Below are 14,311 nucleotides of genomic sequence, written 5' to 3' on the forward strand. Positions count from 1 at the left end.
TATATATATATATATATATATATATATATATATTCATCTCATCTATGGGATCGCATTCGCGCGCTGTTTCTTTGTCTCTGCGTGTAGTACAGTTAAGAGAGCCAGTTTAAGGGCGGAGAAGAAGAAAGAAGAGAAAAGCAAAAACTGCAGCGCCGTGGTTTTAAAGCGCACCCGTGGTAGAGAAACGGAATGCGATATAAGCGTGCGTAGCCATGATACGCACACGACAAACTGCCTTAAAATATTTAGACTTGAGGGAAAGCTTCGTTAGCAAACGATAGCACGGCAATCAGCACTCGAATATAATTATAACCCTAATACTAATTGTAAATATTCATCTCATCTATGGGATCTAATGCGCGCGCTGTTTCTTTGTCTCTGCGTGTAGTAGTTGAGAGAGCCAGTTTAAGGGCGGAGAAGAAGAAAGAAAAGAAAAGCAAAAACTGCAGCGCCGTGGTTTTAAAGCGCAGCCGTGGTAGAGAAACGGAATGCGATATAAGCGTGCGTAGCCACGATACGCACACGACAAACTGCCTTAAAATATTTAGACTTGAGGGAAAGCTTCGTTAGCAAACGATAGCACGGCAATCAGCACTCGAATATAATTTTAACCCTAATACTAATTGTAAATATTCATCTCATCTATGGGATCTAATGCGCGCGCTGTTGCTTTGTCTCTGCGTGTAGTAGTTGAGAGAGCCAGTTTAAGGGCAGAGTAGTTGGAAGGCATACTTTCTAGGAAAAATGGCCGCTCAAGGAGAAGAGCGAACTCGAGCGGCTTTAGAGGCTAGGAAAACTGCCTTAAAATATTTAGACTCGAGGGAAAGCTTCGTTAACAAACTATAACACGGCAATCAGCACTCGAATACGACGAGAGAAATTACTGAGACGTGGAAAATTCCCTTGAAAAAAAACCTGGTTTGCTAGACAAATGCTCGTATGTATTGGACCTCTTAAAAGATGAGGGGTGAAATATGCGCTCACCGAGAGGGCATCTTCAGCGCGAGACATCCACAAGGCACCTTACAGAGATGTGTTTAAATTATAATTCCTGCTTAAATCGCAAACGGCGTGCTGGATTCTATCACTATAAATCATCGTCCATTTCATTTTCATGAGCACCCCACAACGCATTGTGACCAGTTGTCAGTCCCTTTGAATAAAAACGCGTGGTTGAAATTAATTCGTAGCTCCCCACTGCGAACGTTTTTCACAAGCCTGTGAGTTGCTCTGGGACGCTAAACCCCATAATTTAATCAATGAATCATCAAAGCTGTAGAGGACTGCTGGGGAAGTTCTTTCTCTCGTTAGCTTATTTCAAACACACGAATTAAAATAGGTTGCCAAACGAAATTCCCTAAAACAAGCCAGAAGGCGCACGTTGGAGCAAATCTCTTACACACCAAAAAAGTGGATTTGCTCATGTAAAAACCACTTGAGTGACGCGATGTTGCAATACAAACTCCTATAGCCACGTCCAGGAGCCAGTTGTGGCAATGCTGAACATCCAGTCAAATATTTCTGCAAGTTTTTTAGTGAAAAGAACGTGCTTTAAAAAGATAACATTGAGTCGTAGCCTTCTTGTATAGAAAGACAGCTGCAATGTCTAATCTGAGTTTCTGGTTAACATCCCTGTCTTTTCTTTGCCACCGTAGTCCTCCATAAAGAAAGCAACAAAATCCCAATAAAGAAGGGCGCAAGTAGGGAGATACAATCTCTCCAATGCTATTCACAGCGTGTTTTCAGGAGGTATTTAGAGACCGGGACTGGGAAGAATTGGGAATAAGAGTTAACGAAGAATACCTTAGTAAGTTGCGATTCACTGATGATATTGCCCTGCTTGGTAACTCAGGGGACCAATTGCAATGCAAGCTTACTGACCTGGACAGGCAAAGTAGTAGGGTGGGTCTAAAGATTAATCTGCAGAAAACTAATATAACGTCTAACAGTCTCAAAAGAGAACAGCAGTTTACGATGGGTAGCGAGGCACTGGAAGTGGTAAGGGAATACATCTACTTAGGGCAGGTAGTGATCGCGGATCAGGATCATGAGTCTGAAATAATCAGATGAATAAAATGGGCTGGGGTGCGTTTGGCAGGCATTTTCAGATCATGAACAGCAGGTTGCCATTATCCTTCAAGAGAAAACTGTATAACGGCTGTGTCTCAGCAGTACTCACGTACGGGGCGGAAACCTGGAGGCTTACGAAAAGGGTTCTACTTAAATTGAGGATGACGCAACGAGCTATGGAAAGAATGATGGGTGTAACCTTAAGGGTGGGGATAAGAAGAGAGCAGATTGGGTGAGGGAACAAACGCGAGGTAATGACATCTTAGTTGAAATCAAGAAAAAGAGATGGGCATGGGCAGAGCATGTAATGAGGAGGAAAGATAACCGATGGTCATTAAGGGTTACGGACTGGATTCCAAGAGAAGGGAAGCGGCAGAAAGTCAGGTGGGTGGATGAGATTAAGAAGTTTGCCAACATGGCCACAATTACCACATGACCGGGGTAGTTGGAGAAGTATGGGAGAGGCATTTGCCCTGCAGTGGGCGTAGCCAGGCTGATAATGATGATGATGATTATGATGATGATGATACGTGAGCACTAAAGGCAACGTAGCCTACTCCATGAACGCGAAAAAGACAGCAGCAGGCGACAGCCAGCTGACGAGCGATTTGAGTGGTTGTGGAGCGCAAACTTATGCTGAGTGTACCAATTACAACCTGGAGCTTAACTCTGGAAATCATCACCAGATTGTCTGGTTATGCTTGTAAACAAATATGGCGTTTCTTTTTTGTACATGCAGTAAAAGTGAAACCCCGTCTTGTGTCACACAAGCCCTCTGTTCTCATTGGCATCCACAAAAGAATTTGCGTCCTATTTCATTTTGCCAGTTGTGCATGTCTTTTCTGGTTATCAGCAGGCGCTGGTGTGCTGGATTCTAAAGCACGGTAATCTCAATTACATTTATCAAAGACAGGTGCATTGACTACATCTACAATCTCTTGCAAGTTGCAGAAATTAACTGATTACAATTTTATCTATATTTCACTAAAGATGTAGTTGGTTTCAGTTGTTATCCATGACAGCCTGAAAAAATCATAGAGCAATCAGAAAAAAAAGGTTATTTGATTAGGTCGATGTTACATTCCTTTCGACATTTTGTTTACCCATTTTTTATGTGTTCTGTATTGCCTTGTACAGTCACTTTTTAACAGTATCATATTTATAGAGTATACGTTAACGATGTTTTTATTTTTGTTTCTGAATGCATTGCTATTCGGTATACTTATAGCAGTGAATATTGTCGATATACATACAAACTAGCTTGGCGTTCTGTATTTAACATTTTGCTGCGTCACCATGCCGTAATGGTGATAGTGGAGTATTCCCTAACTTATCAGCTTTTTTTTTTTATATCCTCTGCCCTCGTGAAAGTTACGAGAAAAAAATACCACGCGCTTGGCCTGACACGTGTTAGCAGGATTTTATTGTTCTGTTTTACACAATGAAAACGCTTCTTTAATTAGATATTTGTTTGGCGCCATGTTCACAAGCATATGAGTTGTACGGATTTTCTCACTGAATGATGTAACACAGTAACACAACAAGTGGCTACTGAAATGTTGATCGAATTGCCGGCACTCGGTTCCTAGTAAATGTAATTGTTCAGTTTCAAAATTATGAATGAAAGAAATCGATTGCAAGTAATAACTCGTAGCCCTGCCATCTGAACCGATTCCTATCGAACCGAAATCCTATTGCTTCCAACCCAACGCACCTGACTCCCCCTTCCCTGCCATCACATGGCTGGGTTGTCCCGTTGCCATGACTACGACGGTTAGTAGTGGAAACGATAACGCCTATAGATGAGTTTTTGCCCGGAGTACACTCTCTGCCCGCAGAATGAAACTCGATCAAGCCGTATTCGTCGTAACCACAGCGAGCTACTTATTCCTACGAGGCGAGTGGACCTACTTTAAGGAGCTCCTTGGACAGTTTGGGGAGTTGGTGGCTGAAATTATGTCCGAAAGGGGTGTAGTAGCCTTTGTTCAAGTGCAAGACAGAGTTGTTTACAAACGAACGTTCTTCGTAACACTGTTTTAACCGGTGCGAAGTTTAGCCGACGGTTACTATCGCGATTTCACAGTAACGTTCAAGTGGAAGCAAAAGCAAGCTGCGTTGTACACTTCTGAGACCGAAGCGCGTTGACGTTCGGACTTTTTCGATATTGAGGGCGTACTAAACTTACGAGTTTCTGTGCCACATAACTGTTCGTGTGAACGACGTACTGCGTCTGAATTTTCGTTTCGAGAAGTGTTATTGGCTATCACAGGACTGTGTTGCGTTGCTTTTGTTCGTACTTGAACAGAACCGTGTCACGAAGCTTTGCAGGAGCGCACCTATAAACCTGTTCTAGACTTGTGTTTAGAGTTCCCATCCCGCGGTAGCACTTTGCAGGTGACTCACAGCCGTAACATCCGGGTTGGTCCTTGGCACCGTTCACATAGAAGTCCACGTGGCCTGTTGGCCTGAGCAGCCCCAGTTGCCAGGGCTGGTGCTCGTAGCCGCCGCTAGTGTGGATGACATCTACGAAGGCCGCGTCCTCAGGGCATACGCACACGTTGGTGTCGTTGAACAACGGGCCCGCTGGGTCCAGTGCTGGGCCGAGGTGAGTCGGCGTTAGTAAAGCTTGAGAATGATGGGCAAGCCTAAGGGCGCTATAACGTCAAGCTATTCCAAACTGTTTCTATTCCATTTCTGCAATCAGTCCTCCACGATTGGTTAAAAAGTTTTTGGGCCACCCCCACTTCTGTTGTCTGTCACACGACGCTGCGAAAACAGCCAAAACTCCCCAACTTACGTGTACTCACTGATTAAGTATGCCTAGATCAAACAAAAGAAAAACATTTCGATCCTGCGCCGTTGTCCCCATTAGCTTTCCGTGATTGGTCAAAATCTTTTTGGACTTCTCCAAATTCTCATGTCTGCCATGTGACGTCACAAAACTGCTAAAGCTTACCACGTTAATGTGACGTGTACGCATTAAAGATGTATTAATATGCAGAACAAAACTGAAACTGATTCCGAAAGGAATATACGACTTCTACTCGACGATCGCTCTGGCACTAGCTACACGGAGCTTCCCGAGAGAGCGGATTTATTTGCGTATAATAAAAAATTGTGTGGCAACATAACGTTATCGACCCCTTTCGGAATGTATACGGCATCTCTCTGCCAACTCTTGAGCGCTGAGGATCCGCTTTAGCAGGAATTTTAACCTTTAGTTGCAAGCCGCCATAATTTTCGACCAGCCACCGCAAGCTAAGCAAGGGGAAACGGGCCAATCGCAGACGCCGGCACCACCCTCCTCATCAGATTATCTACTTTTACTGCGCTAGCTCGGCGCCACCAACTCCTCTCCACTTCTGCGTGCTCCTCGCCTCTTATCAGTCAATTAGATAAGAAATACATGTAAAGGTAGGCAATGCTATTCGCTTCGAAAGCGAACGAAAGTGACCTCTTAAAATGAGGAGAGCGTTTGATTGGGTTGTTCAAACAACGCTACCCGATCCTTGCATTGGCGGTTACGTAAATTTGACATCAATGGATTGGAATAAAACAGATTAGAATAGTTGTACCTTATAGGGTCCCAGAAATTAGGTGATGATGATGATGATGATTTATGATGGCATCGCCTTTAAATCGGTTCAGATGGCGACAGTTACCCAACCTTTGTGAGCTAGCAATCTGCTTATCGGCATTATCTCGGCAAGCGACCTTTACCTGTGACGATTATGCCACAATATCTTCCCTGCTTTTTTTCATGAATACTATACATATCTCTTGCTTATTGGACCGCTGACTGGCGAACACTTCTAAGCGCATTGAACCGCAGCGCTTCTCGATGGTGGACGTTATCTACGGGCCTAGCTGGCTGAACATTATGACATTCCATTACGATATGACGAGTTGTCTCCAGACTTTTGCTGCAGCAGACACATGCCTCATCGTGTTACAAATATTTACTCCGATATGTTTTTGCCCTCAGGCAGTCAGCTCGGGCCTCAAACAGCAAGGCAGCGGTCTTTATGTTATTGCACATGTCTTCCCTCCTGTATATTTTTTTGTCTTTTACAGTAGAGCTATTAGAACCTCGCTGGGTTTCTCTTGACGTTCGCAGCTTCGCCGAGCTGGGGGAGAGAGAGCTGAGAGAGAGTGACGCACAGCATACCCACGCGGCGACGGTGGGCGGAGCCTAGCGGGAAGCAGGAGCGGCGCGGCGGGGACACAGGTGGTGCGACGTCATAGATCTCCGATAAAAACCCGCGCGCTCGCTTCGGTGGTCCTCTTTGTCGCAGTAAAAAAAAATGCGTTGCTCTGCTATCGCAAACACCAGAGATGCTCGGAACTGGGGGAAGCCCAGCAAAAGTTAGAGACTAAGTGTGCGGTTTGGCACTACTTTACTGCCCTTACCCGCCGTGGTTGCTCAGTGGCTATGGTGTTGGGCTGCTGAGCACGAGGTCGTGGGATTGAATCCCAGCCGCGGCGGCCGCATTTCGATGGGGGCGAAATGCGAAAACACCCGTGTACTTAGATTTAGGTGCACGTTAAAGAACCCCAGGTGGTCGAAATTTCAGGAGTCCTCTACTACAGCGTGTCTCATTATCAGAAAGTGGTTTTGGCACGTTAAACCCTACAATTTTTTAATTGGCACTGCTTTACTGGCCTTACCCCAGCTCCGTTGGTGTTTGCGATAGCAGAGCCACGCAGAATTTTTAAAGGTGGTTTTAAGCCAGAATGACAAAGTTTATCCGTATCCATGTACTGCCCACTCTTCTTATGTTGGCTAAATTGCGACGCTTGCAGCTGCCATAGACACTAGCGCAAGATTTGTCTGCTTTAATTTAGCTGCGGCGGTCGCATTTCCATGGGGGCAAAATTTAAAAATGCTTGCGTGCTTAGATTTACCATCATGTTTGACTGGGTACATTTCCATATCGACGTAGCAGGCAACGAGGCCGCTGACAGTCTGGTGCGCAAAGCACTACAGTTCAAGTCCATGAAGAAAGGTCCTCAGGACGCAAAAAGAGATGTGAAGAAGGCAATCTTAAGACACTTCCATTCGTTGAGGTCTCCGCCGCATCAACCTTGGGTGATTAAAGGACTAAACAGAACTGATGCAGCTCTCCTTTATGGCATCCGCACAGGGTTATCGCAAACTGCAGCTTATCGGTGCAAGACAGGACTTAGCCCATCATCGTGGTGCGTGCATTGTCAAGTTCTTGGGGACATGGAACGCTGTATACTAAAGTGTCCTGAATTTGAAGCAGAACGTAAGAAATTAATAGATGGACTTAAGCGCAAGACCGCAGCACACTCAGATGCAAGTTGCCTTTTGTTCCCGTGACGACATTGTATGTTTAGGAGGGAGGTGTTTCGGCTTCTCCTTAAGTTCCTCCGTGATACAGGGTTAGAAAGTGAGTTGTGAGCTCTATGGCTCGTCGGGGTTCGGAAAGCGCGCAAGATATTGGGCTCCCAGCTAACTTGTTTTTGGAGGCTGTACCGCGGTTGAAGGTGGCGTTCAGGCGGAGCAATTGCCGGCAACTTTTGCAAGGCTAAGTCCGCCTGCTGCAAGCAACACCCCGTCTCCCTACAGCTCCTCCTAGATTTAGGAGCACGTTAAAATACCTCAGGTCCCTTCCCATGTTTCTAGATCTTAAATACTAACAATATAACAAAAGCCGCAGTTTCGCCCAAAACACAAGGCATCGATTGCGATAGCAAATTATTAGACAACTATGGAGGTAAGGATAGTAGTTTCATCGGTCTTATAAACTTGTGAACATTCGCTTACTAACTAAATTAACAAGCATGGTGTCACGCGTGCACAGGCAAACATGAACACATGTTCCTCGTTGACCACGCACACTCGCTGTTAAAACGCTGGATTGAGGAAGCGCCGCACTCAAAAATAAATCTAAGACAACTGTACAGTGGCTGAACTAAAAAACAAAACAAAGCACAGCATGATCAAGCATAGCAGATATATGAGAAGAAGGAGATCATGTAAAAAGCACGCACAGGCGTTCACGAAATATTTCACGATCAGTTATCGAGACGATATCATCGGGAAGACCATTCCAGTGGGATATGGCACGAGGTACAGCAGATAAATTGAAAGCAGTGGTTTTACCGAAAATGCAGTTGAAGCTAAAATGATTATGTAATCTTAAAGACGTACGGGCGGGGGTTTCGAGGGGTAATATGCATGGCTTATCGGAATGAACATGTTTGTGAAATAAACACAGCAAAGAAAACTTCCGTCGGATGTCTAGGGGCTGTAAAGAAATATCGAGCTTGATCTGCGTTGTACTGGACTTTCGACCAAAAGTCTGAGCTATACCGGGCAGCTCTGTTCTGGATGCGTTCCAGCATGGTTATTAAATATTCTTGGTGTGGGGACCATACAGCGGATGCAAATTCTAATTGCGGGCGTACAAACGTCAGTATGCTAATTTACGCACGTCAGCAGATGAATTTTGCAAGTTGCGCCTCAGAAGGCCAAGCGTTTTAGATGCAGTTGCGCAAATTGTAGTGATATGCGAAGACCAAGAAAGGTTACTAGTGAGGTTTACACCAAGGTATTTGTAAGTAGTGGTACGTGACAGATTCGTGTTATTTATGGTGTATGTGAATATGGAGCTAGTGCGCTTGCGTGAGAATGATATATTATTACATTTGTAAGGGTTAAGAGACATTTTCCATATGTTACACCAGTCGGTTATAATGTGAAGGTCATGCTGCAAGGCGGTATTATCGTTAATGGAATTAATCGGTCGGTAAACAGCGCAATCGTCGGCAAACAGTCGTATGCAAGAGGAAACGTTTGAAGGTAGGTCGTTAATAAATAGGAAAAGCAGAGGCCCCAACACACTCCGCTGTGGTACACCAGACGTGACCTCAGTGATCGAAGAAGTACAGTTGTTAACAACGGTAAATTGGCGACGAAGCGATAAGAAGTTTCTAAGCCAACAAAGGGTTAGTGAGTCGATACCTAGATGAGATATTTTAGAAATGAGCCGGCAATGGGCAACGCGATCGAATGCTTTTGAGAAATCCAGGAAAATGGCGTCTATTTGTTGACTGTTGTTCATACTGCTGTGTAGATCGGTGGTAAACTCCAGTAACTGTGTTTCACAAGATAGACCTTTCCTGAAGCCATGCTCTTTCTGAAAGAAAAAGTTATTTTTGTCTACGTGCGAGTAAATGTGCGAGGCGATTATGTGTTCAAGTAGTTTGCATGACACAGATGTTAGCGATATTGGGCGATAGTTCAGGCCTCTGTCTATCTCCAGTATTGAAAATGGGGACAACCTTCGCGATCTTCCAGTCCACGGGCAAGACACCAGGTGACAAGGACTGCTTGAAGATATGATGTAGAATGGCACTTGAAATAGATACTGCGTTTTTTAATAGCTTATAGTGATAATATTGTCATTACCACAGGCCGATGCTGTTTTAAGTTCGTTAATGAGGCTAACAATGCCTTCAAGTGAGATATTTATGGGTGCCATAAATGGGTAATCGTAATCCGTAACCACTGTGATCGGAATGGTCTTCCCTTGAAAAAAACAGAAGAAAGATATGCATTAAATAGCGATGAACATTCCTCGTCTGAAAGAGGTTGTTGTTTGTCGTCTAGCAGGGAAATATCGGACGTGTGACCGGGTGTTAACGTTTGCCAAAATTTTCGCGGATTAGTCTTCAGGAGAGAAGGTAAGTCGTGAGCGAAGTACTTGTCTTTAGAAGTGCGTAAGCCTAAAGTGCATTCACTAAGAAAACTTTTGTACTTGCTCCATGAGGACTCGCTTGCACGGTTTAGAGCATTGCGGTACAGACTTTTTTTTTTATTACGTAGTGTTCGAAGTTTTTTATTGAACCACGGTTTAGACTTGTCGTTGGCTGCCGAAACGAACGGAATATATTTGTCTGCAAGAGCGAGTAATTTGTCTTTGTAATGTATCCAGTTTTCGTTAACGGAACATTGGGAAAAAGACGGCAAGAATGAGTCACTGAGAAATAACCGAAGTTCAGTGTTGATGGCAACGTAGTTAGCTTTGTTGTAATCCCGAATTTTTTTAATACTGAAATCCAGTAAATAACATGGGTATCGGGAGAGTCAGCAGCAGCAGCTTATGGTCACTAAAACCGTCCGAAATTAACACAGGACACATGGTTTCAGGTGCAGTAGTTAGTGCCAAATCTAAAAGGTTATTATCACGGGTGGGTTGATTGATTACCTGAGAAAGATTTAAGACCAAGGTTAATTCAATGAAATCGATTGCGTGCTTGCACGATGATGACAAGCATGGCCAATTGATTTGGGGAAAATTGAAATTGCCAAGCAGATAAACATAACTAGTTGAACATTTCTGCATGGCAGTAACAAAGCTTTCGCGTAGTTTATCAACAAATGGAAGGGACATTTCAGGGGGGCGGTAACAGACACCAACTAATATGTTTCCAGTGAAAGCTTTTACTTGAAGAAATAGATTATATAGACAGTAATCATGAAAGTAATGTGGATTACATGTAAAAAATCATCACATACTCACAAGCAATCAATGAACGCGATTTCTTCGTTTCATAAGGAAACTGACGGCTGACTAATACAAATGTTCCTGTTCTTGACTATGTTATGGGCCTCAGCAATCTCAGCTGTGCGCTAATCGTGATGTTTCATAATGATTGAGGTATCCTCGAAGGAAGGCGGCCGCCGCATTCACTACAATGGCTGGCGACATGCGACGATGCTATCGCACTTGGACTTTATGTGGAGCATCACGGCGACAGCGGCGACGAAGACGAAAATTCGCCTGGAGTGTCCATATAATTGCTGTTGCAATAAAGCAAGCGGTCAAATGAATCCGGGGTCCTCGTCTACGGCGTGCCTCATAATCAGATGATGATTTTGCACGAAAAGCCTCAGAATGTATTTGAGTTTCCCGTCAAGTAATTTTATTGCATTAGCCATTATATGGACACTCCAGGCGAATTTTCGCAGTCGCCGTCGGCGTCGGCGTCACCGTGGAGTTCCTCGTATAGTCCAAGTGCGATAAGATTGCGGCCTCACGCCGTGCACTGTATTGGCGGCGAGGAGTTACGGAGTCGCCATCTATCGGAAGCGCCTCGCTGGCGTATTATGAGGGATCACGTGGCGCGCTCCTCATAGGTTTTGCTGTCAGCGCTCACTGAAAACACCATGCGCGAGCTCTTCCGGACATTTCTGTAAGTACTTTCGAAACGAGAGAAGTTCATTACTGTCTAAATAATAATCTTGGACAAACTGAAAGCACACAATCGTTTACAGACGCTATTTCTTTACCAAATACGTACAGTGAACGCCACTGCGCGCGGTCGCCGCGATGGAGTCTCCCGAACTGGCTTCTTGCGTGAAAGGTAGGTAAACGCTGAGAGCAAACTATGTGAAATATGTTCTTATAGTGTTTGTATAACTAAATGGAGTGTAATAAAACGAAGCCTCAATGCAGCGATCGCGCAGATTCGCAGCGACCGACTGCGCGTCTGCATGCTTGTCCGCGCACTGTTTCGTTTTCACCGCGCGCGCGTTTTCGCACCGTGCCATGAGATTTAGGCAGCAGAATATGAGCATTTGACAGTATACAAGCAACCATTGTTGCGTGGGCGCTATCACAGCTGTTCAAAAATAATTTCATTGTAGAGACTTCGACGCCTACGGGGACTGTGATGTGCCGTCGCGACGATTCAATCTTTTTTTTCTTCTAAATTCTTTGACCTTTCAATAGTATTTCTCGAGTTGCGTCGCACTGTATGTTTATCGGTGTTCTCAGCGTGCAATTTCCCGCTGCTCCTTTTTTGTAATTTAGCGCATTAATTCATAACACAAACATGACCATATGCCATGCTTTTCTTAAATGTGCTTCTTACCGCTGCCTTTCCACTCCACTGAACTTGCCAGTATCTATAGCATCGACAAGTTCATAGACCAAACCGTCACGACATTAGTCGAGCAGCGGACTCGGGCGAGCGTGTCAGTGCGCGTTTTCAGAACATCGCAGACCGGGCGCCGTAGCAGAAATCTTCCTCGCGTCTGTGCTTGCTGCATACCCGAGTTGTAGCCGATGACTGTTTGCCGGTTTTATGTTTCGCCAGCCAAGCTTCACGCAGCTTCTTGTCCTGCGGCTACGTGTGAATAAGGCTGACACCGGCCTCCGTTACGTGCGTCCGGCCCTGCGGCACCGAGCAGTAGCCTACCATGTTGCGCGCCTTCAAAGGCAGCCACTACCCATTGTAGTGCTTTCAAGCGTTGTAAAGGAGACACTCGAAGCGGGAAAATTTCGCCACTAAATGAGGACCGCAGCGTACGAGGGAATTTAAACTCGTTTTCAGCTCGCTTCGGCGCGACCGAAGCAGCCGACGCGGCCGCTATGTCCACGTGATCCCTCCTAGCACGTCACGCCGACAGTGGCGCCAGCTTTTCCAGTGGTGGAGCTCGAGGCCAATAGCGCGGAAAAGCGCGCGAGGGTGAGCTGAGAAGGATGGCGCTGATAGGCCATCTTTTCGAGCGCTAGGGGGAGGGTGCGTAGGAGGAGGGCCCGGAAGCGGCTGCGCGCACTTTATCTTGGAGGTAGTCTGCGGCGAGTGCACAGATTGGCGAGCCGAGATGGTGGAGTTGGCTGGTGGCTTCATGTGCGCTGTGTTTTTGATCGCCCAGTGCGCGCTGAAGCGACAGGCAACACGAAGGAGAATTCGCTTGCCGCTGCTGCCGCTCTTCACCACGCCAGCGTTGTGACAGCCAGTGCCCGCGGTCATCGAGTGAGATCCGTTCATGATTGCCTGTGGGCGCTTGACACAACGCTTGTTAACTTAATTAGTAAGCAAATGTATACTGTAATTTATAAGGCGAATAAAACTACGAATTTTACTTCGTGTAGTTGTCTAACCCTTTCGCTACCAAGGACGAGCAAGTGTGGTCGTTTGAATTTGTATTGCTCCTACCGAGGGGGAGTTGGGCCCGTCCGAACCAAATCATGCAGGGCCGAGTTCGACTTTAGGGAGCACGTTTGTTCAGCGTTGACTGCATGCATTTATTTATATTGCACGTTAGGTGACACGACAGAGCAGCACGCTTTTGTGCTGGCAACCAGTTTTCCAAATTCAGTTGTCATGTTGTAGAGAGTCTGAGGTATGAGAACTCCCGACCATAATCTAAAAAAAAAAAACAATGTAAATCTTTAGCTGCTCATGTTACAGCTTGTCGTTCCCCACTTCGCGAAGTAAATTCCGACAAATGCTAAAAGTCAAAAGTCAACAAGAAAATGGTTCGTGGGCTAAAACGATCTTCAGCTCATAGGAAGAGAAACACTCGAAAGAAAGCCAGATATTGTGCGAAGAGTGTGGCGTGGCGCTGTGCAGAATTTTTTTGCTTTGAAGTGTACCACAAAAAGGCCCACATTTAGAACGGTCGAAGCCAAGTTATGCAGGGGTTCATCAAAGTCGCCATGTCACTCTATATTAGTGCTAAGAAGATATATTTTCAGCTAACCTTAGAATTATGAATCTACGCAGCGAAGTTTTTATTAGCATTGCGGTTAAGAAGTTTTTGCTAATATTAAAAAAATATTCTGCTTCAAAGCCTTCTTTGAAGGCAAATATATTTAGTAGCATATTTATGGATATTTCATTGCATGTATATTTGTTTGAACTAATAAAAAGAATCGGTTTATTTGGGTCCATTTAACACGGAGTGCGCGGAGAAAGGGCTAGTACTTTGCTATCGCTAAAAATGCTTCGCCTTTCGCAGAAAACTGCGACTTTTTGTGGTAAATTCTATGGCGGAAGTGAGAACTACTTTGCGAAGAAACTATGGTGTCTACTGCAATATTCCAGAGGTCTTATGAAAGTGCAAAGATTTTGCTTTCAGCTCCCTGATATATGTGCCTCGAAACAGCCAGAAAAGTGTTTCTAAATTGTTTTAGAAACACTTTAGAAACACTAAGTCACAAAGTCATGAGATAGAGAGATAGCAAAGAGAGGAAAGGCAGGGAGGTCAACTAGACGAACGTCCGGTTTGCTACCCTACACTGGGGAAAGGGGAAGGGGGAACAGAAAGAGGAAAACGGAATAGAGAGAACACTGTGTGTGCACACAGCAAAACGCATTGAAATCAGTCAAGTCCAAGCAAGTGCCCCGCCGATACATTAGGCGGCTGTCATTCTGCTGTCTGAGGCTAATTTTGGTGCTTCCCCATAGATGGGTATGC

General features: G+C 45.1%; 1 protein-coding gene across 3 annotated transcripts in view; it reads right to left on the reverse strand.

Moving 5' to 3' along the window:
* LOC126547028 (endothelial lipase-like) overlaps window positions 1–14,311 on the reverse strand; it is a 70,836-nt gene that overhangs the window by 14,618 nt on the left and 41,907 nt on the right. For 2 of the 3 annotated variants that reach the window (XM_072288957.1, XM_050194847.3), the window contains one exon: window positions 4,474–4,665. The exons of the other annotated variant lie outside the window; for it this stretch is intronic. In XM_072288957.1, the coding sequence (XP_072145058.1) occupies window positions 4,474–4,665 (192 nt within the window). The remainder of the gene's footprint in view (window positions 1–4,473; window positions 4,666–14,311) is intronic. 3 annotated transcript variants of the gene reach the window in all.

Source organism: Dermacentor andersoni, chromosome 1, assembly GCF_023375885.2.
Source record: "Dermacentor andersoni chromosome 1, qqDerAnde1_hic_scaffold, whole genome shotgun sequence".
Lineage (NCBI taxonomy): Eukaryota > Metazoa > Arthropoda > Arachnida > Ixodida > Ixodidae > Dermacentor > Dermacentor andersoni.